General features: G+C 51.2%; 9 protein-coding genes across 9 annotated transcripts; 3 read left to right on the top strand and 6 right to left on the bottom strand.

Annotated features, from left to right (window-relative positions):
* Positions 1-845: 845 nt before the first annotated feature.
* Positions 846-4,509, top strand: N7539_009243 (bifunctional cytochrome P450/NADPH--P450 reductase; the record flags this gene model as incomplete). Its single annotated transcript, XM_056938838.1, has 5 exons — positions 846-966; positions 1,043-1,288; positions 1,363-1,803; positions 1,884-2,873; positions 2,951-4,509. The coding sequence occupies 5 exons, from the start codon at positions 846-848 to the stop codon at positions 4,507-4,509; spliced, it is 3,357 nt and encodes a 1,118-aa protein (XP_056786215.1).
* A 345-nt stretch (positions 4,510-4,854) lies between these two features.
* Positions 4,855-6,335, bottom strand: N7539_009242 (acyltransferase family protein; the record flags this gene model as incomplete). The annotated part of the gene is made up of 3 exons (XM_056938837.1): positions 4,855-5,516; positions 5,593-6,211; positions 6,300-6,335. 3 exons carry the CDS (start codon positions 6,333-6,335, stop codon positions 4,855-4,857), a joined length of 1,317 nt encoding a protein of 438 aa, XP_056786214.1.
* Positions 6,336-7,203: 868 nt separating this feature from the next.
* N7539_009241 (uncharacterized protein) lies at positions 7,204-8,199 on the bottom strand (the record flags this gene model as incomplete). The annotated part of the gene is made up of 1 exon (XM_056938836.1): positions 7,204-8,199. The coding sequence occupies one exon, from the start codon at positions 8,197-8,199 to the stop codon at positions 7,204-7,206; it is 996 nt and encodes a 331-aa protein (XP_056786213.1).
* A 936-nt stretch (positions 8,200-9,135) lies between these two features.
* Positions 9,136-10,605, top strand: N7539_009240 (alpha-mannosyltransferase; the record flags this gene model as incomplete). The annotated part of the gene is made up of 1 exon (XM_056938835.1): positions 9,136-10,605. The coding sequence occupies one exon, from the start codon at positions 9,136-9,138 to the stop codon at positions 10,603-10,605; it is 1,470 nt and encodes a 489-aa protein (XP_056786212.1).
* Positions 10,606-10,809: 204 nt separating this feature from the next.
* Positions 10,810-13,678, bottom strand: N7539_009239 (putative arsenite efflux transporter ArsB-like; the record flags this gene model as incomplete). Its single annotated transcript, XM_056938834.1, has 5 exons — positions 10,810-11,154; positions 11,277-12,976; positions 13,056-13,286; positions 13,339-13,508; positions 13,617-13,678. The coding sequence occupies 5 exons, from the start codon at positions 13,676-13,678 to the stop codon at positions 10,810-10,812; spliced, it is 2,508 nt and encodes an 835-aa protein (XP_056786211.1).
* Positions 13,679-15,226: 1,548 nt separating this feature from the next.
* Positions 15,227-17,298, top strand: N7539_009238 (uncharacterized protein; the record flags this gene model as incomplete). The annotated part of the gene is made up of 4 exons (XM_056938833.1): positions 15,227-15,375; positions 15,455-15,591; positions 15,671-16,351; positions 16,397-17,298. 4 exons carry the CDS (start codon positions 15,227-15,229, stop codon positions 17,296-17,298), a joined length of 1,869 nt encoding a protein of 622 aa, XP_056786210.1.
* Positions 17,299-17,719: 421 nt separating this feature from the next.
* On the bottom strand, positions 17,720-18,928 carry N7539_009237 (FAD-dependent oxidoreductase; the record flags this gene model as incomplete). Its single annotated transcript, XM_056938832.1, has 1 exon — positions 17,720-18,928. One exon carries the CDS (start codon positions 18,926-18,928, stop codon positions 17,720-17,722), a length of 1,209 nt encoding a protein of 402 aa, XP_056786209.1.
* A 1,307-nt stretch (positions 18,929-20,235) lies between these two features.
* Positions 20,236-20,763, bottom strand: N7539_009236 (uncharacterized protein; the record flags this gene model as incomplete). The annotated part of the gene is made up of 1 exon (XM_056938831.1): positions 20,236-20,763. The coding sequence occupies one exon, from the start codon at positions 20,761-20,763 to the stop codon at positions 20,236-20,238; it is 528 nt and encodes a 175-aa protein (XP_056786208.1).
* A 917-nt stretch (positions 20,764-21,680) lies between these two features.
* Positions 21,681-23,893, bottom strand: N7539_009235 (Zn(II)2Cys6 transcription factor; the record flags this gene model as incomplete). Its single annotated transcript, XM_056938830.1, has 4 exons — positions 21,681-22,886; positions 22,939-23,400; positions 23,460-23,487; positions 23,547-23,893. 4 exons carry the CDS (start codon positions 23,891-23,893, stop codon positions 21,681-21,683), a joined length of 2,043 nt encoding a protein of 680 aa, XP_056786207.1.
* Between the last annotated feature and the right edge of the window lie 692 nt (positions 23,894-24,585).

Here is a 24,585-nt window from a genome sequence, read left to right as displayed (position 1 = left end):
TGGAAGGGACGGACGGATGAAGTGGAATGGATTTCACTCGGGCGCCCCGGCTCGTGTGGAGCTTGCGAGGCTGGCGACGGCCAAGAGAAGTAAAAGGAGTCGACTAGATCAAGATCAGTCTTGGAATTGATCAGGGATGGAGGCTGCAGTCCTACCCAATTGGACCAACACTACTACTTGTAGTAAGTTAGTAGTGTTGCAGTACTGTAGAAGAGAGTCTTTCCTGAGGATAATAATAGGAGAGCATAACTTTTATATTCGGCAGATGTGACGTGTTGTCTATGAATGTGCATAAGATCTGGCGATCGACGACCAAGGAGCAAAAAGCTCTGATTCGGTATTAAGTATAATAACAACAATCTTATAAGAACGAGCCTAGGAGTAGTTCGACTCTCGCCAGAATATCTGTCGATTTTCAAGAACGAGGTTCTCACCGTGGTCTCGATCACTGATTAGCTTTCCGCCTTTCCGTCTGACACGAGCTCTTGCTGTCATTCACCTCGTTTTGGGTGGTTCTCCATCGGATCCACAAAGTGAATCAGTTACTCGACTGAGCGATCGGAGTTCAAAACACCCTTTTTCCAAACAAGAGATCGCCCAGTGAAGCCCCGCCGATGGTGAAAGTTCATTAAAGTTGCACTGCACCCGGGAAAATAAAGTCGAGTAACCAACATCCCCGCTTCGAGCTCATCATCTGATCTGTTTCTTTTTCTACCTGCTTTTCCCTCTTCTGTTCTCCTTCTTCTTCACTTTGCTTAAGATTCAACTGCGACCCAAATCATACTGGAGCACATCTCCTGGGTATACTTGCCCTCCGCCCATCAAAGAGGAGATATCTACTAGTCATGACCACACCCAAAGAAGTCCCCATTCCGGGGCCACGCGGCGTTCCACTCCTGGGCAACATTTATGATATCGAGCCTGAAGTGCCACTCAACAGCATTGACTTGCTTGCGGACAACTACGGTAAATATCCGCATTCACCTCCCCCGTCTCATCACCAATGTCCGGTTGGAACTGCAAGCACTAAACATATTCGTAGGCGAGATCTTTCGCCTCACCACACTAGGCAACTCCCGCGTCGTCGTCAGTTCTCATGAACTGGTCGATGAGGTGTGCAATGAGGAGCGCTTCGGCAAAGTAGTCACACAGGGACTCAAGGAGATTCGCAATGGTACACATGACGGCCTTTTCACGGCCAATTATCCCGGCGAGGAGAATTGGGCGATCGCGCATCGCATCCTCGTGCCCGCGTTTGGCCCGTTGATGATTCGTGGCATGTTCGATGGTAAGCACTGCAAAATAGAAACTGTCATTTATTCGGACTTCAAGAGCCGCAGAGACTAACGGTTGGGTACTCAGATATGTACGATATCGCCACTCAGTTGGTGATGAAATGGGCGCGACAGGGTCCTACGACACCCATCACAGTGACAGACGATTTCACTCGGCTGACGCTAGACACAATTGCTCTGTGTGCATTGGGCACACGATTCAATTCATTCTATCACGATGAGATGCATCCATTTGTCGAGGCAATGGTCGGGCTGCTGAGCGGTTCTGGCAACCGTGCGCGACGACCCGCGCTTCTGAACAATTTGCCCACGGGCGAGAATACCAAGTATTGGAATGATGTGTCGTACTTGCGGAACCTCTCACAAGAGCTGGTGGATTCCCGAAAGAATAATCCCATGGACAAGAAGGATCTGCTGAATGCCCTGATTTTGGGACGGGATCCCCAGACCGGCAAGGGCATGACGGATGAATCGATCGTTGACAACATGATTACTTTTTTGATTGCTGGTGAGTCTTCCGACGCAAAGAGGCTTAGCGACTTACCGCGATACGGCCTTTGTGGCTAAGCAAATTCTCCCTCCCCCTAGGTCATGAAACCACCTCCGGCATGCTTTCATTCCTCTTCTACTACTTGCTCAAAACTCCCCATGCCTACAAAAAGGCGCAAGAAGAGGTTGATCGGGTCATCGGCAGGCGAAAGATCACGGTCGAAGATATGGCCAAGTTGCCGTACATCACAGCCGTGATGCGCGAGACCCTGCGTTTGAAGCCCACTGCTCCCATGATCGCCGTGCATGCCCATCCCGAGAAGAACAAGGAGGACCCGGTGACCCTGGGCGGTGGCAAGTATGTCTTGCACAAGGACGAGCCCATCATCCTCTTGCTAGGCAAGATGCAGCGTGACCCGAAGGTCTACGGGCCCGACGCCGACGAGTTTCGCCCAGAGAGAATGCTGGACGAGAACTTTGAGAAGTTGCCCAAGAACGCTTGGAAACCATTCGGTAACGGAATGCGTGGGTGCATTGGACGGCCATTCGCTTGGCAGGAAGCTCTTCTCGTGGTCGCAATCTTGCTTCAAAACTTCAACTTCCAAATGGACAACCCCAGCTATGACCTTCGTATCAAGCAGACTCTCACCATCAAGCCTAAGGACTTCCTGATGCGAGCCTCTCTCCGCGCTGGGTTGGATCCAACCAAGCTTGGCCTGGTCCTGAGTGATACGACTGGTGTGCCGCAGAAAGACGCCGGTGTCGCCGAGAGGGAGAGAAAGCCCAAGGTTGTGCCCGTGGATGGTAAGACTCGACCGATGCACATTTTCTACGGTAGCAACACTGGAACATGCGAGGCCTTTGCTCGCAGACTGGCGGATGACGCGATGGAGTACGGTTTTGCCGCAGAGATCAGCTCCTTGGACTCGGCCATGCAGAATATCCCCAAGGAAGACCCGGTGGTGTTCATCACTGCTTCCTACGAGGGTCAACCTCCGGATAATGCTGCTCACTTCTTCCAGTGGCTTAGTGAGCTCAAGGGAGACAGCTTGAAGGGAGTCAATTATGCTGTCTTTGGGTGTGGACATCGTGAGTTTTCCCTTCTCGCTGTTCTTTATCCGTTTGTTCGTACCTCTAATTGACTAACTCCCTTGCGTTGTTTCCAGATGACTGGGCATCTACATTCCACCGAATTCCCAAGGCCGTGAACGAGCTGGTCGGCGAGAACGGCGGTAATCGCCTCTGCAACCTTGGACTCGCGGACGCAGCCAACTCAGATATGTTTACCGATTTTGATAGCTGGGGCGAGGCAACTTTCTGGCCCGCCATGACGACGAAGTACGGTGGTGCCTCAGAGCAAAGCCTCAAGTCCAAATCCTCGCTCCAAGTTGAAGTGAGCTCGGGCGTGCGCGCTTCGACTCTGGGCCTTCAACTTGAGGAAGGCTTTGTGGTTGAGAACAAACTCTTGACGCAGCCTGGAGTCCCAGCCAAGCGTGTAATTCGGTTCAAGTTGCCTTCCGACATGGCATACCAGTGCGGTGACTACCTTGCTGTTCTGCCCGTGAACCCGAGCTCTGTCGTCCGTCGCGCCATCCGTCGCTTCGATCTGCCATGGGACGCGATCTTGCGCGTGCAGAAGCCATCGACTGGCTCAGCGCCACCATCGATCCCCTTGGATACGCCCATCTCCGCCTTTGAGCTTCTCTCCACTTATGTCGAGCTCTCTCAACCGGCCTCCAAGCGCGACGTGAAGCTCTTGGCTGACGCAGCTGTCGAAGACGCCGAGGTCAAGGCAGAGCTGCAATACATTGCCTCCAGCCCCAGTCGATTCACGACCGAGATCGTGCAGAAGCGAATCAGTCCTTTGGACATTCTGATGCGCTATCCATCCATCAAACTCTCCATTGGAGACTTCCTGGCCCTGCTGCCTCCCATGCGAGTACGGCAGTACTCCATCTCTTCATCCCCTCTATCCGACCCCTCCGAATGCTCAATCACCTTCTCTGTTCTGAACGCCCCAGCTCTCTCAGGTATCTCCGAGCCCGGCAGCGAAAACCCCGAAGAATACCTGGGCGTTGCATCCAACTATCTCTCCGAACTCCAGCCCGGTGAACGTGCCCATATCTCCGTCCGCCCGTCTAGCTCCGGATTCAAACCCCCCGTTGATCTGCAGACCCCGATGATCATGGCCTGCGCCGGCAGTGGCCTGGCCCCATTCCGTGGATTCGCCATGGATCGCGCGGAACGCATCCGCGGCCGTCGCAGCTCAATCGACGCAACCAATGCCTCCGAGAGCGTCAAGCCCGCCAAGGCCATCCTATACATTGGCTGCCGGACCCAGGGCAAGGACGACATTCATGCCGAGGAGCTGGCCGAGTGGGCGGCGCAGGGTGCTGTTGACGTGCGCTGGGCATATAGCCGTCCCTCTGATGGATCAACAGGCAAGCATGTGCAGGATCTGATGTTGGCAGATCGCGAGGAATTGGTGGATCTTTTCGAGCGAGGAGCCAAGATCTATGTCTGCGGCAGCACGGGAGTCGGTAACGCTGTGCGTGACGCATGCAAGACGATGTATCTGGAGCGCCGCCGTGAAGTGATTCGTGATGCGAAGGAGAATGGGAAAGAGCTCGGCCCGGAGGCTGAGTTGGATGAGGACGCTGCTGCAGATCGATTCTTCGACCAGTTGAGGACGAAATCGCGCTATGCAACTGATGTGTTTACTTGAGGTGGAATTTCTTGGAGATGTGGGGAATATGTAGATAATTGCAGGTTCGGTAAATGCTGTGATTTCGAACGTTGAAATATTGTCGCTGCTTTACTAGGCTCGAATGAAACTTGAAACTTCACCGCCATGACTTGGTTCCAATTTTAGATATTGCAGTAGACGAATCATTCGCTTCTCAAGCATCTCGATTATCTGCAGGAAATCATACGCGAAGGACAGGCTAATGTAGGCCAGTCGTCGTACTAGATATTACTCCTACGTCTACACCTTGATCTACTCGTTCGTAAGAGCACAAGGCGCATTCAGACGTAACACATGGACAACTGATTTTCAAATTCTAGTTAATCAAGTCAGGAGAGCACCCTTCAACGCCTCTTCCTTCACAGCTATTCCAGCCCCCTCAGTCTCCCCAAACGCTTTTTCCGACATCCAAGCAACCAACCTACCACAAGGCGGGTCGACATAAATCGTCCACAGATAAGAGGTGTAAAACAGAGCTGCGTAGAATATCGACAAGCCAAGAATAAAAGTGAGTATCCCTCCCCTTTTGAGATACTTAGGATTCCCCTCGGCATTCACAGGATGAAGGCCCTCTCTCATGGCAGAGTCACGGTAGACCAGCCAGGTGAGAATCGTGCGAATCAGCGTATTGTGGATCAAGTATATAGGGAAGGAGATGCGGCCGAGGAAGTTCATGATCGAATGAGAGAGGACTTGTCGGGCATCCTGTGAGAAAAAGACGCCAAAGGAGAACAGGGTGGTGCCCACGGATATCACGTAGCGATTGACTTCGCCGCCGGCGGGTACGACCAGCACGGCGAGGTTGTTAATGGCGCGGCTCCAAGGCATCCAGTCAACGTTTTCATCTGGGAACGAGGCGATAAAGAGACCGAAGATGATCATGGAGATTGAGGAAGCGCGCGAGATGACTGATGTAGCGCGAGGGCCGTAATCGACACTTAGCTCGGCTAGAAGCATGCCGGCATAGACGTTTATATCGGCGAGAGCTGATAAAATCGCACAATATAGTCAGACATGTTGTACGCCCATCTTGAGTCACCGGGAAAAGTTTTCAATACTTACATTGACCTCCTGACCACGCAAAGATGTACAGGAAAGCCAAGATCAATTTTGTCCAGCGCGTCTGTGTGTATGCCGTACCCAGAAGTGTTAGGTACACGACCATCGAGCCCTTCACGAAGAACGGGATCGTCCAATATGTATGATCGTATATCCCAACTCCTCCGTGCCAGAACACCGTCAAGTTCTTGAACAGGGCCCAGAGTGCCGAGCAAAGAGTCGGGCCTGGAGCAACGGCGCCGGCACGGATCCAAGAGGAATCCACCTGTGCTGCCACGCTGTACCCGTTCAGTTGGCAGACGCCCCAGCCGATGATCAATGCGACATTCGTCGGAAGAACCAGCTTAGCTGTCCGGGTGAATGTTGTCTTTGACAACCCGACAAGTGCCAGACCGGCATCGCCGTCACGGACTCTCTCGCGTGTGCCGTACGAGTTGACATATCCGGTGATCAGGAAGAAAAGCGCAACTGAGCTGCGGCCTCCCACGATCAAGCGCAAGAAGGGATACTGGAACACATGGACTGAGCCGTGCTCTTCCATAGCGGGAGAGTTGAGCCAGTTTGCAAAGCACGAGCAGAGATGGTAGGTGACGACCACCAGAGCTGCGACTCCTCGAAGGCCCTGGATATTAATATTCACATTCACGTCAGTCGTTCCGTCACTTTCGGAGGATCTCATTTATTCAATGTCAGCTGGAGGAGGGACATACATCTATCCAGTTATTGGCTCTGTGCTTGTTCGTCATGATTCCCAGGACTTGCTGGTTGGTGAAGGAGACGGTTGACGAGGGAGGGAGCAGTGAGACATGATGGTTAGGTTTGAGTGAGGTTTGAGGGTGCTGCTATGTGATGTGTGCTCTAGCACTTTCCGAACGCAACAAAGCTATTATGCGTCTGATCTTGATCGAATAGGTTCCTATATGGCAGATGCCGCGGGTGAAGGTACAGCCTGTGACCGGATGCGGCATTCGTCGGCATGCCGACAGCACCCAAGCCAAGCAAATATCTCGAGGAAAAACAACCTGCAAAGCAATGACCCTGTCTTAATAACTGCAGAAGAATCTCTCGAATAGACCTAATGGTCAGTACCTATTGAATGTCAATTCAATGCGAGAGAAATCTTCGTTGTTCTTGATATCACGCCTATTGTTGTTGTCGTTGCCGCGGGGACTTTATCGGGCCTCCGAGCCAGAACGCAAGATGGAAATTATAAACCTTCTTTGATTAACAGAACTTGTCTCCTAGATCTAATGACTATCTCTGAGAGCCGTTTGCAAGTATGACATGATCTTGAATAGATACAATAGTTCGTGTTCCATGTTCGACTCCGAGAGAATAACAGGCCGCCCATCGAAGGAGATCTGCACCACTCATTCCAGAGACCCGCTAACATTCCACCGGCTTCGTCTAGTGAACTCATCTGTTTGATCTTTCCATTCTGTTCATAATATACCGTGCAGCTCTTTTCAAAGCAAGAAAAACTTCCACCACACGAGTAAAATCAGACATGGGCTAAATATTAAAGGCTCAGTGGCCTGTGCAGCGTGCACACCTGGGGGGTAGCATCACCGGAAAGAAGCCCCTGTCACTGCAGATCAAGGCTGTACATCTTCTTTACTTTGCGCCACCTTGAAAAGCTTCGATCTCTGCGACTCCCTCGCGCAGCTTATCCTTCACAAAGGCAGGAACCTCCACATCCTCTCGCATGCTCCAATGTTTGGCCCAGGCTCCTTCACAGATGGGATCACCACCACAACCCGCAAAATGCACAACATGGTCTCCGGCTTCCCAGTGCGAACCCAGCGCATTATAATCCGGGTAAGCGTTCATCGAATGCTGGTTCATGCAGGCTGTGGGATTCCGAACAATCTGATGGTGCTGCCACAGATGAGACCATCCGTCATTTTCGGGAAACACCCAGTTCTGGGAAATGTACAGTGGCTCTAGCCACATGTCTAACAACCAGTCGCTCCATTCGCTTCGGCGCATGAGAAAATTGCCCACGTTCATGCCCCAGTGATCCAGCGAGAGGACGAAGTTGATGTCCTCATGGCGATATCCAGGTGAGGTGCGGTACCCTGTCCTTCCACCCTCGGCACCGTTGATCGGATAGTCAAGCAGGATATTGCGTGCCATGCCTTCTGGAGACAGAACGTGGTCGTGGATGTGGAGAGAGATGTTCATGATGATAATATCAATATCCAGCCACCAGATCCATTCGGCCTCTGGAAAGCGATCGAATGCATCGCGGAGAATGGGAATCTTATTCCAGTAGACGGGCGCACCATCTGGAAGATTGTAACTGGTCATGTTTGCCCACATGAAGTTGAGCCCGTGCTTCTGGGCATAAGTGATGCGATTCTCATACACCATTTCCTTGATACGCGGCATCCCCAGCATTCGACTGTTGCCAGCGCTGCCAGTCACCATGACAATCTTCTTCTTTGACTCGGCAGAGGCTGGAGCTGACACACGAGAGCTCTCTGGTGAAGTGTGCTGACTATCGTGACCGCTTCCTGGGTAGAAATTACCCACCCCATTTGATATCTTGTCGTAGATTTCCGATGTCTGAGGCCAGGATGAAGTCTGGATTGTAAGCCAGTTCCACATGATCTAGATGGAGTTTCATTCCAATTTTAGTGCGTACGATTCACAACATGGGAGTGATCATGCACTTACCACACAGCCGGCGACCACAAGCACGGCCAAGAGGAGCCGAGACGGGCCTTTGAGCCCCATATTACAGTCCAGAAAGCACAGAATAGGAGTGAATTTGCGCGATAAGAGTCATGTAGACTACCGGCTGAAAAAGAACTGAGAGCTAGATATGAGGGCCTTGGGAGGTTCTCGGAAAGCGTTGGCCGGTGCAGGAATTGGAATCTCACGAGGTCTTGCTATATGGGTTGTCTTTGTAAAGATCTAACAAGGCGCCTCCGAAGAGAATTCGTCCCAGCAAAATTGCTTTCTTCAGATACTGAGCCTGCAGCTCAAAGTCGTGTACTTAGAATATTGTTTCTCAGTGCGGGTTTTGTAGGTAATTCCGCCTGCGGTCGCTTGGTAGATTCACTCTCAGTGTCACATCGCCCGGTCAACTCCCCGTCCTCAATCTAGCTAAGGTGATAGCACCAGATCCTGGGCTGAGCACAATGCGCTTTGTTAGGGGAATGGCTTGTTCAGGTTCATCCAGGTTCAGGGTTTCCTCGATTACGTACGTGTGGCCCGGAAGTGCCCACCAATTCGAGGCAACCGTAGTTGAGGATGAGGTGATGCGCGGGAGCTGCTCACGAGCTATACAAAAGCCGCATCCGGACAATTCTTACAGCAATCGAGGCAGGTTCCTGAGGGGTACCAATGCAGCACTGATCCAAGACGGCTTATACTGAGCCCTGAGAGGAGTTCGGAGATTTCTTATCTCTTTCGAATCAAACATCCTCCCAAGCCTCGAGTGCAACGATAGCAATTTTCGCCGCGCACTTGGCGTCTCCATCTGCTCACAGGCTCACTCAACTCACCTGGCTGACAGTCAATGTGCCCCACGAGCTCAAGATGAGCTTTATGCGGGCAATCCGGAGAGGTCGATTCTCTGTTGTACTGTCCGTTGCTGCTTTGTCCGTCTGGTTCTTGACCAGCCGATTCGACTTGGTGCAAAGGGTATCCCGAATCGATGAGACACCCACGGGGTACTCTTACAACATCAACGAGCATATTGGGTTTTGGACCGAATTCCAGCCGCTACTACTCGCATTTGAACCACAATGTAGACCCCCACAGCGTCTTGGAGATGCTACCGCAACCCGATTCTCCATGTCCGAACCGGTTCCTCGGCCGGAGCTTCTCAAGATGTCCTCACGAGAGGTACTTCACATGAAAAGTGCTCACAGCGACTTTGTGAATGCAATCAACACGAGTCCACCTCACCTCAACTACACTGAAGGGACAAGAGGGCTGGTCACAACTGCAGGAGGTGCCTATCTCCCCGTTTTAGTCATTTCGCTACGCATGCTGCGTCGCACAGGATCCAAGCTGCCGGTCGAGGTTTTCCTTGCCACACATGAAGAATACGAGGAGAAGATATGTGACAAGGTTCTTCCGTCGCTGGACGCCAAGTGCATTGTCATGACAGACATCCTGGACGCTGTTCCTGGAATTGTCAAGATCGAAAAGTATCAACTCAAGCCATTCGCCATGCTCTTCTCCTCCTTCGAGGAGATCCTGTTTCTCGATGCGGACGCCTTTCCTTTGTCAAGGCCCGAGTCCATATTCGAGAACGAGCCCTTCAAGAGCACAAAGATGGTGACATGGCCTGATTTCTGGGCTTCTTCCGCTTCTCCGTTATACTACGAGATCTCATCGCAAGACGTCGAGCCCACGACTATTCGACAATCCACAGAGTCGGGAGAGTTGCTCATCTCCAAAACAAGTCACTTGAAAACCCTCTTACTCTCTACATACTACAATTTCTGGGGACCTTCGCATTACTATCGACTCTTCTCGCAGGGTGCACCCGGCGAAGGCGACAAAGAGACCTTCGTCAGTGCCGCAGCTGCGCTTGGCGAGCCATTTTACCAAGTCAGCGAACCGCTATGCGCGATGGGCCATCGTACTGAAGGTGGGTTGGCAGGATCCGCGATGGTACAATTCAATCCTCGTGAGGACTACAGACTTACCCAAGGCGGGCAATGGCGCGTGAATGGGTCTCAGGCAGCCGCACCCAGTGCGTTCTTCATTCATGCGAATTTCCCCAAGTTCAACCCCGCAACCATTTTCCTGAACATGAGCAATGTCAAGCCAGTCTTCAATGATGATGGCTCTTTTACAAGGGCATGGACGATCCCGGAAGAGACGATCGAGTCCTTTGGCCGCGATGTGGAGAAACAGTTCTGGGCAGACATCATGTGGACTGCTTGTGAACTCGAATCTGAATTTGAAAGCTGGAGGGATACGCAAGGGATCTGTGAGGGGGTCAAAAAGTATTGGGAATCTCAATTTGGATCAGAGAATCCAGCCGAGGCATAGCGACCATAGCGTCCTTCCTCCAATGGGCGAGACGAAACTGATTTGGCCGATTGTCAACCAACAGGCCCTATTCAGAAAAGATGCACGGAGAATAATAAATTCATTAGTCGTCACTCGTCACAGTGCCACGCTATTCACTTCTTTGATGGATCACGGCCGTGTTCATCATGAGGAATGAATAGACATTAATTCGAACAGATAACTTCATGAGTCGTAGGGTGTATCTTTCCGCGTGATATAGATCTGACCAACGAGGACAGTACAGCCAACAACCATGGAGATGGCAATGATGGGAAGGTTGACTCTCGCGAATTCAATGCTTCCAACGCGGATGAATTTCCTTCTTAGAATATCACGCCACAACAGCCCAGCAAGCGACGCGCTGAATGCCGTGCTGAATGCGCCATAATTCACCCCGATCGCCATACTGTACACGGTTGCCCAGAATGTTCGGTCGCTGATGGGCAACCCGTTTTGGCGATGGATTTGTTGCCATGCTTGGATGACTCGGGAAAGTAGAATAGTGGTACCGATGTTTGTTCCAGCGAACTGAGGAATAGTCCAAGACAGATGTTAGCCCAAATCTTTCTAGGAGAGAACCAGTCGTTCGGCAGTTGGGCGTTCTTTCTCACATTGCAGAGTATGACAGATAGGAGTCCCATGCCACCAACCGCGCCAACAGTTCCCGTCTTCTCAACCCAATGATCCCATCCGTATGCAAAGACAGGTACCCAGCCTTTTGTAACGAGGGCCTGGACGAGCACAAACATAGAGAATGCGAACGGAACGAGAGGAAATGGCATGTGCGAGACTACCACAGTGACTGTTGGAAAAGTGACTTGCAGCCAATGGTAAAAATCCTGCGACAAAGATACCAAAGTCCGTGGACCACTGGTCTCTTGTCCACCCGGGGTGTTCGTCTTCTCGAGATCTCCAACAATGCCTGGCGCCGTCTCAACTGTGACTGACGCATCGGTCAAGACATTCTTTCGAGGAGCACATTCTTCTACTTGCACGAAAGGCTCGATGTGGGGGTCTCGATTTGCTGGCAAATCTGCTTGATCAGTGTGAATAGCTCGCGCGTCAGCTGCCATATCCGATTTGGTAGAGCTCGAATGACTGTCATCAGGCGAGCTTGTAGAAGCGGTCTGCAGCATACTCTCCTGCAAGATGGGAGAATCCTGCTCTTTTGATCCTGAGATCTTTTCGTTTTCGGTCGCTATATCTTGCGAGGATTGCGAACGCTCTTTATTGATCCTGGCTAACTCCATTTCACGCCTGCCCTTGGCGGCAATATCTCGAGTCTCGTGACGATGAGTCCAGCCAGATGCCAGATCCCAGCAGAACATGACAAAGGCTCCCGGCAAAGTCACCCAATACACGGGATGAGTCTCGCCCGAAGAAGACGAAGTGACTGCGTTTAATGCAAGGACGGTGATGAGAGTCGCAGCCATGATCAAAGCGCCGAATGTAGCGCCTTTCTTGTCCAAGAAAGGATTCATGATCTCTTCCAGAGATAACAACTGAACACTCTCGTCCTGCGTTTCTTCAATCTCAGCTTCTCCTCGGGCATGCGGAATGTTTGGGTTGACGGGAGGTTTGTTCTTCATGTCGTCGGGAAGCTCGTGCATTTCAATGGAGTATGGGATCAAAGCCCTGTCCGTAAAGATGATGTAGAGCAAAAAGGGAAAGACGACTATTGCTGTCACGACTACAGGAACAATCATGTTGGCTGTGTACTTAATGAACGTAATGTTAAATGCTCCGGCAAGCACTAGATTGGTTGGGTTCGAGGAAACCAAAATCGCAGACGCGATGTTAGCAATCGCAAATTGGCTGTGAATCCAAGCCCGCGGGTGCGCAATGTTACTGGATACTCGGGTCATGTAGGCTAAAAAGGCTGTGCCGGACAGGATAATCGGATCGTTGCCAATGAAGCTTCCAAGTGCGAAGAAGAAGGCGTACAGGTAGAAAAACAGCCAATGGCCAACTCCGCCAGCACGCAAAAGGACCTTGAATGCAAGCCATCGAATCAAGCCTGACGCATCGATCGAGATGGCGATGTAAGCCAGGGTGAGGAAGAAGGCCATGATATCGATGGGTTGAATATTGTCGGAGCCGAGAGTCCCATCGTGGACTTCCTTGCGCCCGATGGCCAAGATCGCGAGCAGGAATAGGTCGGTGGCTAGGGGTGCGGTCACAAAATTCACGGGAAATTGAAATCGTACGAACCACCGAGTACCAGCCCGGGTGGATGGGGACAGCTTGCGCGAGGTGATTATGCGCAAGCTACTCAGCATATCGAGTGCCGCATTGTAGAGCACTCGAGGGATGTAGATGGGTACTTTGAAAGGAAAGAGCACAATGATATCTTTGTAAATTGCAGACACGGCAAAAACAATCAGTCTCTCATGTTTTCAGCCACCCTCTTCGAAAGCCTGTGCACTCACTGGTAATCACAAAAAGTATCAAGGTGATGATCGACCGCCAGTCCTTGATTTTGCTTGTATCCAAATCTCCAGCCATCTCCGCCAACTTCCCACTCTTCGCTTCTCGTCCGATGCGGGGTTGCAGCGACTTCTGACTTCCCGACCGGGAAGAGATTTGGTTTCCGTTGGCGACGTCTATACGAGGGGTCTCGCACGTGCCCGGCCCGGCTTGTTCAAGGGATGGAATTGAAGCTTAGAGCTCAGTTTGGTCTCTGGAGCTGGGACCTTCAGTTCATACACACACCGATGAGCCAATTCAGACTCGATATAGATTGAGGTCGTTTTTGATCGTCAGTCGCGCCAGATGATGATGACGCACGTGGGTTAGACCAGAGAAAATTTTCTGCGTAAGATGGCGATGAAGCTGGAAGCTTTGGTTTGGTCTGAGAGACTTCCAAACTGGCTATTGGTCCGCTGATAGTCGATTTAGTCACTGATACTGTAGGTGAAGCCCTCGTAGACACCATAAATAACTCAGCGAACTTCGTGGGATGTAAACAGTAGGCTTGTGCGATCGATCACCCCATGGTAATGCCAATGATTTCAGGTAGAGAGAATACGAAAGACGGCAGCTGAGGCGTCATTTGAGCGAGGAGATGGGGATATCTGATGGTTAAAAACGGTGAAGCTCTCGCGCCACCAAGATTTCCACATTCCACACAGCCTGGTTCTTAGCGAGGAACCTTAGGGTCGAATACTGCATAAATGAGTTTCCTCCCGCTGATCAGACCCTGAACCTCATCTGGGGGCCCTCACAGCGAACCTGGTCATTTCAAGACACATGGGAGGGCTGACCTCTCTGATTAGTTCCTGGACGATCAGGCCAACCCATGCTCGGTCTGCCAAGGGCTGTCGGTGCGCAATAGAATTGATCGGGCGTCTTTTCTCGTCAGCAGAGAGCATCATCCAGCCCTGCAGACGATGGTGGGTACTTGACATAAGCTAGGAAGACCTACCTCCCCAGATAATAGTCCTTCCATGATCAACGACTACATTCCCACTGGATGGCACCCAGAGAGGGATCAAGGCTACGCGGAATCGCTCTCGAGCCGGGGACGAATATTCTCATCTGTGGACTGGAAACTTGAAGATGCTTGAGAAGAGCAGAGTCCAAAGCATGGATGGCCCTGCGCCCGGGAAGTGGCCCCACGGCACGTGGGGCGCACCTGCCGAGCCAAAATGGGCTCAACCCATCGCCATTCATCTTCACTTGCTTGGTTCATGGCAACCAAACATGTCCAACTCCACTCCACAGAGCTTAATGACGACCGGGAGGATGGAGACTGCGGCACAAACATATCAGTCGCGTGTCCATGCGTGTATGAGGCTATGATCCATGTCAAGACCTAACGGCGACTGATCTTGACCTGGCAGAGTCTCGCGTGACCCGAGCGCTCTACTGAGGCGCAAAAGCGCCTCCCTCAGATTGGCGGGATGAACAGACGTGCATAGAATACGTCTGACCCCTCTCAGCCTTTTCCAGGTGGTTCCAATCCAATAAGACACCCGGACTGAAGCAAAACGGGCATCCTCAGGGCACAGCCTCCATGATCTGGGTTGAGAATCCCAATCGGAGGCGAGCAGAGAATACCCGACTGTTTGTTTTGACTTTCGACTCGCATCCTGCGCCCGAGTGCTGGTGATGATCATTGATTCAGCAAGTTCCTCTTAGAGAGAATTGAGGCTTGCGAGTGGAAGGACCATGAGGATCAGGAGTAGCGCCCAGGCGTATTGACAGTCGGCCAGGCCGAGGGTGCTTCTTGCACTCTGTTCCTCACCCTGTCATTCATCCCGTCGTCCTGGACAGCTTCTCCGCTTCTGTGAGGCCTGAGGCATGTGATTTGAGGCTCTCAAAATCTCGTCCCTGGCCACTTGCTGGCCAGCGATCAGGAATCAAGCTTGATGCAAAAGAGTAAGCCGTCAATGCTTTGTCGGAGCTTGAAGAGCTCCAGGGACCCGTGGCTTAAATTTCTACTGCCAAAGTCCTCAATAACTTCAACCCACACCACCTTGCTAGACTGAAACTGAAGAGGCGTGCATATCACTCTTTGCCCATAGCTTCTAGTTCAATTGTCGACGACATTTAGTCATCTGCGGTGGTTTCCAGGGGCGTGAGTGCCGAGCAAGGAGCAATGCCAGCTATTCCTGCGACTGCGAGACTGCTTGACTCCATTGTGCAACGCAGTCTCGACGGAGCCCTACCCAATGCGACTAATGCGACCCTCGAGGTCGTTTGTGCTTGGCCTGTATCGGGACAGTATGGACCTGGGACGCGAGTCTTGTAAGGAAAATTCTGCTTTCTATCATCCATCAAGTGGCGCGCCTGGAAGATTTGGAGCACAGTCTAATCAGGATAGCAGATACTACGCTTCGATAGCAGCTTGCATTTTTGCGCGTAAACAAGACTGGATTCGCAGCGCATGCCTTGCCGCAGCACTTCTGTTCCCTGCTGTTGCGGCTCTCCATGGCATTGTCTTAGCATCCCTGCACAGAAGTGGTAAGTGCGGACGAGACTTGCAGGTCTTGAATTTTTATCCAGGGATCTTACAACAGGAGACTAATTATTTCATATTCAGGCGCTGTCGACATGGACGTATACGGTGCATTTCAACTCTGTGCTATCGGCGTACTGACCGCACCGCTCACGGTATTCGAGTCGAAGACTTATTTCATGAGTACCGGCCGAAACATCATCTTCTTGTGGACGCTTCTCCTCCTCGCCGGGCTCGTCGGCTTGACGGTCGAATTTCTTCGTTTGAGCCCGACATCATGCCCGCCTGACGATCCGGCTTCACTTTTCTGGGCCACATCTGGGATGTTCTACTACAACAGCACGTGTGGCATGATGTGTGATGCAAGTGGCCCCTTCTCGCCGTTACGCCAGGGGGCAGCCAACAATATCTACGTGATCCCCACGCCACACGTATTAACCTTTAACGCGGCAACACTTCTTGCAGCGGCGTGCTGCATCCCCGCGATACTGTGCCTCGTTTCGATGTGGATCAAGGTCCTGGAGAGCAACTGGGAAATCTTCGCTCGTAAGCGTCAGTCGAGCGATGGGGGCGATGTGCCGATTTCGGGCACCAACGGAGCCACGCCGAAGCAAATGAGTGATATAACCAAGACAGTCCGCGCATGGCTGGGGTGCCTCGAGATTCCGATTATCACTGCAGCAGTACTTGCAATCATGATTAAGGGCGAGATGAATTTCTTTAGTGGTCCAGTTGAGTATCAGACGGAGCCTATTCAAAGCATTGGTGAGTCTCCACAGATTTCCTGACGTGTGATGCCTCCTATTATAGCATTGTCTTCCATGCGCGCGATTTATCAATGTCTTGCTAAGTGGACCAACTCTGCAGGGCAATGGGCACCGATTGTGGGCACGGCGCTTGCCGCGCTGGGGTCATTGTATCTGTCATTTGCAACGGCCATGGAAGCGGAGCAAACCACAGCACTTCACGGCCCTAAGGATCCGGGGATGGATACGCCAGCAGTTAACCACGTGGAATTCCTTCAATGTACTGACATTGTTCCAAATCACCCAATCGACACAACTATCGCAAGTCTCAGTATAGCACACTCTGAATCTGGCTCCTCCAGTGAGCACCACACTCCTAGCAGTCCACCTGAGACACCACACAACACAGGCGGGAGGGCGAAAACCACAAAATTTTTCAACCATGTCAGTCGGACTCTGGCTACCAAGGCTCACGAGCAAATGACTGGAACGGGGGTTTACGCGACCAAGAAAACCGAATTCCCTCAAATCCCGGGGGAATCGCTCCGTAATGAAAATTTGTCAGCTGTTTCAGCAGCATACAGACAGAGATCAAGAACGGCAAGCTTCGTCGGCAGTTTCGCGTCTGCCTCTCCTCAAGGAGAAGGAACTCCCTGCACAATACCGACTCCGGTGGAGATGCTAGGTTCGCAGCGAATTCCAGCCTCGACTCGCAGCCGCGCGCGAACTTTCATGTCCTCTTCTAGCAGAAGCTCTTACGAGGGGACGAGCTCGGCTCAAAGCGAACCTCGGGTTACAAAACGCAATGACGATCCTCCTCCAGCAGGGCGAGAGTCCCAGCAGTCACCTATTTCAAACGCTCCCGCTTCATTGTCAAGTAACGCAGCCACACCATCAGATCACCTACCTACAGCTCCAATAATCCTCATCTCCTCCAGTCATGAGGACAGATATACGAGCAGGTGAAAACATCATGTTTGACGAATCTAATTGAATATACGAATCATGATCATGTCACAATCTGGGTGTTTGAAAAATTGCATTGAGATGTCCTTGTCTGTTCTTCTTGCTTCCGGTGGTTCTGTAACTATTAGCTATACTATACCTTTTAGATCAGTGTGAATGGGATTTGCCGGTGAACCTTTGAGAAATTGAGAGTTTCCAACCAGACCAGCGCAACCACTTCACTATACAATGGGAAGTAGATTTTATATACAAGACTTCCTACTGAAAGGTTCCACAGGCACCATGTTCTTTTCTGGGCTTGAATTTAATTTCCCAGTCTATAAATATGACGTGACCGAGGGGGGAAAAAACTTAACCGCGGATCAATGCCAGGTGAACCTGCATCATAGAACACAGTCTCAAAACTCATGAGCTGTATCAATCACACCAAATCAACCAACCAACTTTCCACCATCTCATCAAAATCAGGACTGTAGAGCCATGCCAAGTCAAACGGCTCAGTGTCCAAGCCTGCAGAAGAACCATGGTCCTGAGGCATTCTTCGCGCGTCAATCTGGGCATTCAGCTTCAGCACCTGATCGATGCGCGCTTGACGACCTTTCTGCCAGATCTCCAGTCCTTGCTCCAGGTTTGCCTGGTTGCACTTGGCTAGGATCGTAGAGAATGTGTAAACGTCCTCGAAGGCCTGGTTGACTCCCTGTCCAGCCGTGGGAGGGATCGCGTGAGCCGCGTCGCCAAGAATGACCACTCGGGAATGCTTCGAAGCCCATGTGTCGAGTCTGGGCACCACATAAAACGGCCAAAGGTTGATTTCATCAGGAGAGATCTTGGAGACGGCGGATCCTACGATTTCAGGGAAACTCTCCGACCCCTGGCGAAGAAAGTCCACGCACCATGCCTTGTTGTGGAGTAGCTGATTCCATCCGTCGCGTCCGATTTCCGTTGCGCGCTTTTGCTTCCCAATGAGAACCTCAGAGCCGTCGGCCAATTGCTGTGCAATTACAAAGGCGCCGTAGCTTGGGTTCATAATAGTCAGGGGCATTTTGTATGCCTCTGTACCCGTGAGCTGGCTTGTCGGCACCACAGCAGTCACGCCCACCGCGTTGGTGAATTGGGGCTCGAGGTCGGGATAGAGATATCTTCGAACTCGTGAGTGAATCCCATCAGCTCCGACAAGGCAGGCTGCTCGCCCTGTCTGGCCGTCTTCAAATGCCCAAGTCACTTCGGACTCCGACTCGGTCAGCACGCGAGTGAACTTCTTGCCATACTGGATGGAGATCCCCTTCTCCTGGAGCGCAGAGACCAAAACGTTGATCAGCTCATGCCGGTAGATCCGCAGTGCGTCGTACTGGTATTTCTCTTTGTTTCCGAACTCGAACAGCTCGAGTGGCTTGTCGGTGTAGAAGTGCAAGTCTTGGAATTCGAAACCGTGAGCTTTGATCTTCCGGTAAATACCAAGGCCATCGAGAATACGTAAGGCGTTGGGAGAGAGCATGATTGCACCTCCAATGTCTAGCGACGCTGATCGTGCCTCGTAGATTGTGCACGGGATGGATTGTTTGTGGAGAGACAGTGCCAGTGCGAGGCCTGAAAGGCCAGCACCGATGACTGCAACTTCGATTGATGCCATCTTGAAGGCACGTCAACTTGATACTTGATTCAGACGGACAGATATAAGATAAGTAGACGACCTCAGGCCTTTGCTTGAGCACTGTGAAGGTGTTGGGAACGATCCAGATATTTATATGCACGGGAGACCTGAACCTAGTAAACGCGTAAGTGTCATCTTGCTGATAGCGAAGCTGAGCATCAATCCTGGGCTGATGCTCTGGGCAGTCGTTCCTGTTTGAACATTGGCAATCTGATAGTTCATCGGCATTGACAGCCTGCACAACATTGAACGTCTTCTCCGAAGAGGTCATCCGGATCCGAATGTTCGGCTCCGGGCCACAAGTCCGAATTGGAAGCTGGAGACGGACGGAATTCTCTGCGTTAATTGAACAGGTCAAACTGAATGGTGCGCCCAACGCTCGAGATTCATTAGCGTAGAAAATATGGTCTTGAATAGTTACGTCTCGAGTAGTATGTTTCCTATTATTGCATCCGTGTTCATTCAATGTTTCCCGCCTGCTTCGCTTCTGGTTTACGTCAAGGCGTGGGCATTGGACTTGTGGCTATCGTAGCTTCCAGTCAGGCTATAAGAAGCCACTCCTACTGTGAAAGAATTGAAAGACTTAGGCTGGCGGGATTACAAAAAACAGTATTTCATACTCATTGATAGTCAACTATTGAAGAGAAATATATTGCTACAAATGCTTGCTGTGATTACTCGGCAGCCGTCGTACAAGACACTTATACACTGTAGAAGCCGCATGCTGACAACATGCCTTGGTCGCCTTTACACGCGCCAGGTAAGCAAGGCTCGCTCAGAGAAATACTGCTCCAGCTGCAGCCCAAGAGATTTTCCTTCAAACATTCCAGCATTATACCGGTCGGGTCGCAGTACGCACGCTGCGTCCTTCTTGAGGATTGCGGCGGAGTGTTTCGCACGCCATTGGAAAAGTGTCAATGACATCTATTTTCCGTGGCACCTCCCCTGCAGTTTGATGTCCAGCTGGCCATAAGCCTGGACTTGCCACTTTATGGATGCAAAGGTCCAATAGTCGTCGCAATGGTCTGCCTTGGCCCATGGTAAACATCACGTGGCTGGACTTTTGCCGAGGCATGACACGGTTGGTTGAGGGTGCCATTACCCTTGTAGGAGCAAGACAGTTGCGATTCCCGTCTCAGAAGTTCGTCCCGAACCGTCACAAATTGTATGACGAAGGATGTCAAGCATGAAGTAGCCCAGTTGTGCATGATATGTGCGCGGTAGCCCGGCGCGGTTGGGCTATTGAGATCGTGAACGATTGTTCCTGGCACATTCAGAGCGAAGAGTCATCGCTCCGATTCATATGCGCCCAGAAGCGCATTCTTCGCTTCCTTGGTCATTGAACGCTGCTCGGTCACGTTCGCGGGTTTCCACATTAAATTTATGGCATACATGACACCCACGTTCATGCATTGGCCTCCGAGAGGATTGTGCGTGTGAGCAGCATCACCAACAATGAAGGCTTTGTCGCTGCGAAAGCTGCTCGAGACATTATAATGACTGCGATATGTCGAGCCCCATTTCACTTCTTGCTCGCCAGTCTTGAAGCCTTCTTTCACCTCTGGCAGGACATCCTCGAAGGTCAATGTTGAGCCAGACTTGGTGGGTGGGTCGCGCGACCTTTCGCACTCCTTGGCCACGACTTGTCCAATCAATCGAACATGGCCCTGCGCGACATACGCCGATGCCAGATTGAACATAATGTCCACGAAGTTCTCATGAGCCTCACCATTAGGACTTTCTCTCTCTTCAGCCACATTATCTGCGACGCAGGAAAGTGACCCAAAGACTCCTCCTTGGTGTCGCGCTCCCATATAATGTCTGACAACCAAGTCGGCACTGTCACATCCTTGCTAGGTAGCTAGCTTCGTAATTTGGCTCAACTCCGTGGACTATCAGCATCGCGCTTATGGTTGACTGGTTGATGAAAAATTTCTTCAGCTTTGTTTGTCTCTCAACAAAAATGCCAATCGAGTTGAGTGGGTTCTCGAGCACACGTTCATGCTCATTCAGAGGCTGCGTTAACAGGAAAGCATTTGGCGTCAATTCAGGTCCAGAACCTTGAAAGCCGATGTGAGTCTTGTGCTTCTAGTTGACCCAGACATTGGTAGCGGGCATCTGGTTACTGTGCTGAACCATCTCATCAGCCAGGTCAAGTTGGCGATAGAGCTTCACGGTGCGAGCATGAACAATGACAGAGCGGGAGTTAGACCATCGGCTTGCTGTCTATTCGATGATCCGAATCTCCAACCCATGACGGGGGAGCCAAAGAGCAAGGACCAGCCCCGTCGGACCAGCGCCCCCAAATCAAGACGCCAACTTCAGGCATGTCTCAATCTTAGCTGCCAAGGAGAGAACGGCAATTTGATAGACTGACTGCAACCCTTGAGGAGCTTCAGGTGGGTATGAAGATCAGAAATATGCGGAGTTTAAAACTATTAGGGTGTTTCCGAGGGCGAGGACAAGACCAGTTCTTTCTCGCCTTTGTCTGCTTCATGTAGTGAGGATCGTGCCACCAGAGTCCTTTCATAGTGTCATGTTCACTTCCCGTGGACGCTGACACCGAGCCTCCCGACGAAAAAGAGATAGTCAGCGAGATTTCCGTAAATGTCATAAGACTTGTTTCCAAATTGCGCAAAACTGTGCAGCCTAGTCACCAAAGCCAGTAATAGGTCCAGATCCAATAAGGCGACTATAGCGGTACAAAAGCCACCAGCCACAATGTCCAGCATCATACGAAACCTGTCATCGCCGTCATATCCTCCATGAACGAATCCGGACACTGATTCAACAGTTCCTCCCATTCGAGCCAGTTCAAGGGGCTATCGCCGAGGAGAGTTTCAAACCCACCAGCTTCGCGATCTGATAGAGTGCGAGGTGCTTCAGCTTGCTCGTCTAGGACAATGTTCGCATCTAGTCGCAATTCTTCCCGTAGAGCCTTCGACTCGGGGGAGTCCCCCCAAGTGTCCGCCATGTTTTTGATCGCGGACAGACAAGCTGTCGGCGTGTAGTTGTTTTCACGACAGTTTTTAGCGTAACTCCTCCACGATTTAAGGAACAGGCGTTGAAGCGCCCGGTGAAGGGGTATCTGCGAGGCCGCTTGCCTGTGGCGGACATATCGACCACAGACATTGCAAATGATCTCCCAAACTCTCTCTTTTGCGCAAAAGTCGTTTCCATGTCGCATTTCAGACAACACAAAGATGATGGCATCCCAGGGCATGTGATTTGTTATGTGCCACGCAAATTGTCTTACGTCGGGATTTGTCTGGCCGTAATCAGCGTACTCGATCATCTTCAAACATACTTTGTAAACGATGTCTTTCTCTTCCTCGGCGAGAGGGGTCTTCGGGGCCCGATGGTGACGTGGGTGATGCGCCAGTAATCTCGTATAATGACAGGCTGACCGGACCATGAGAATGACAGCCGAGTGAAGAGGTATCGACTGGTCGCAGTATCTCAAAAACTTCCGTTCCATCACGGTCTCTAGTTCATCGATACTTCGATCTTTCTCTACTGCTGACAACTTCGCGGACGTTAGGAAAGACCAAGGAGAGCCTGAGCTAGGAGCGTCGCTTTTCCATCGTCGCAACCAGTTGCCAAACTCACACCGAGCCAGAACAAAGACCATCTCAGTGGGACCTTCTTTCTCGCAAGCGGGCTCAGTCATTCGTGGATCAAGATCGCTATCATTGACATTCATGGGCGGCTTAGTGTCGGCGTCGACAAATGGGGCAGCCGCAACTCCGCAGAACTCTGCTGAGGTTCCTTCCATCACCAAAAGCTGAAACCAGATACGGCGTCGCATCTCAGTTTCAAATATCGACAGCCCATGATGGGAGCCATCGCGATGGATACCCATCTTTTGTGCCATACGTGACGCAATGCCACTCAACATCCAAATTGTGCCTGGGTCAGAAAATGATCGCATCGACAACTGACGAGTACACTTAGCGGAAGCAATTCCTAGCCGATGCAGACGAACCTACCAAATACAGCATGAATGCTTGAAGCACCATCGTATTCGATGAACGAAGAAAGTGTGCGTTTCGAAAAGCCTGCTGTGCCCCTCGCCGGAATTTAGAGAGAAGGCTCTTCTTGGCCTCGCCGAACGTTTTGTCGACTTCCTCTGGCCACAGAGATGTCAAAGCGACGCAATATATTGAGAACATCAAGGCTTCAACAGCATTGCTGGTATTTTCTAAATCACTCATGGCATCCAGAATTTGCTGCTGAACAGTCGGAACATGGACAAGCTTGGTCAATGGATTGACCCTTTCAAGGAACGTCTGCCATAATTTGAATATGTGTAGAGTATTAGGATGTCGTTCGGCCAATTTCGTGCAAGTCTTATGACCTGACAACAAAAAGTAGCCTTCATCTCCACCTTGGGAAATATTATCATCGCTGTCATCCGCCACAACGCCGAAGACCTCTGTTGTGTCAGGAAGCTAATATGCGCGCTTAGAAAGATCTGGTAAAATGAGCAATGCAAACGGAAAATACGAACCTCTCTGCGCACACTTGTCCAAAGCGTGCTAACAATAGATCAGCTGCTGCACATGAGGAGATTTCTTCACCGACAAGGAATGCTCACGTATCCAAATAAACTGAGCCGCCCTCCTTTGCAATCATTTGCCCTGATTCAGCTTGAGATTTCTCGGCGCTCCTTGTTGCATCATTTGTTGGTGTCACGGTTTCTCGCTCTCTACCGTCCGCAAGAGGTGTATCCTTAGGGATTAGGCGGAGAGACCTTCCTCGTTCCACAGAGACATCTACATCAGCATCGTGTTCCCTCTTTCGGCGCCGCGGAGGTGGCGGAGCCTGGTAGATACAATCGGCGCAAGCTTTGGCGCAATTTGAGCATGGCTCCTGGCGATCACATTTGACTTTTCTTCGATGGCAAGTCACACAGGAGTATGGCTTCGATTGGGTTGATGGCATTTTGAGGGTTTGAGATGAAAGCTCCAACTTTAATTTCAAAACCAGGTTTCATCATGCGGCATGTGGGCTGTTTTGTGTGTGTCGTTTATATTCCACCGGAGGCTATCATGTGAAGAGGCATCGCGGGAAAAAGTGGAATTTCCATCCTCGCTGTTTCGAAATGTGATAAAAGATGCATTGCGATCACGCGATGGGGTCCGAGATGTGAGGCCTGAGATGTGAGGACTGTTAGCTTTCGTGCCTCAGGCATGATATAAGTACAGCCGCGCGGATCAGTTTTGGAGCGACCAAATTGATCGAAGCCTACCTATGCGAAGAGACTTACCAGCTTCATATATCTCCATGTGCTTTTAGGTCTCCACTAGGCTCGTTTTGGATCATAGCCTGTGTCAAATGTTCGAAGCAACGTAGAGTCTCAGATGTGGTTCGATAGGGGTTTAGCGCTGGCCCCGTACACCACGCCGTGACTCCAGTCCAGATAGTCTAATATGGCTAGGGAATGGAGCTTTCAACCAAGGGCGGGCGAGTGCATTGAAGATCGACGGGTTCGCACAGCCTCTTCTCGACGAGTCAACTTGGCCGATGTGTGCCGGTTTGATGCAGCCCCAATGAGGACTACTGCGGCCAAATTCTAAATAACAACCCCAACCAGCTTACGGACAAACTGTCCAGAACAGAGTAATCTTGAAAGG

The sequence above is a fragment of the Penicillium diatomitis genome, assembly GCF_028827545.1.
Source record: "Penicillium diatomitis strain IBT 30728 chromosome Unknown utg000015l_segment0_segment0, whole genome shotgun sequence".
NCBI classification, from domain to species: Eukaryota; Fungi; Ascomycota; class Eurotiomycetes; order Eurotiales; family Aspergillaceae; genus Penicillium; species Penicillium diatomitis.
This window is presented reverse-complemented; position numbering and strand designations above follow the sequence as displayed.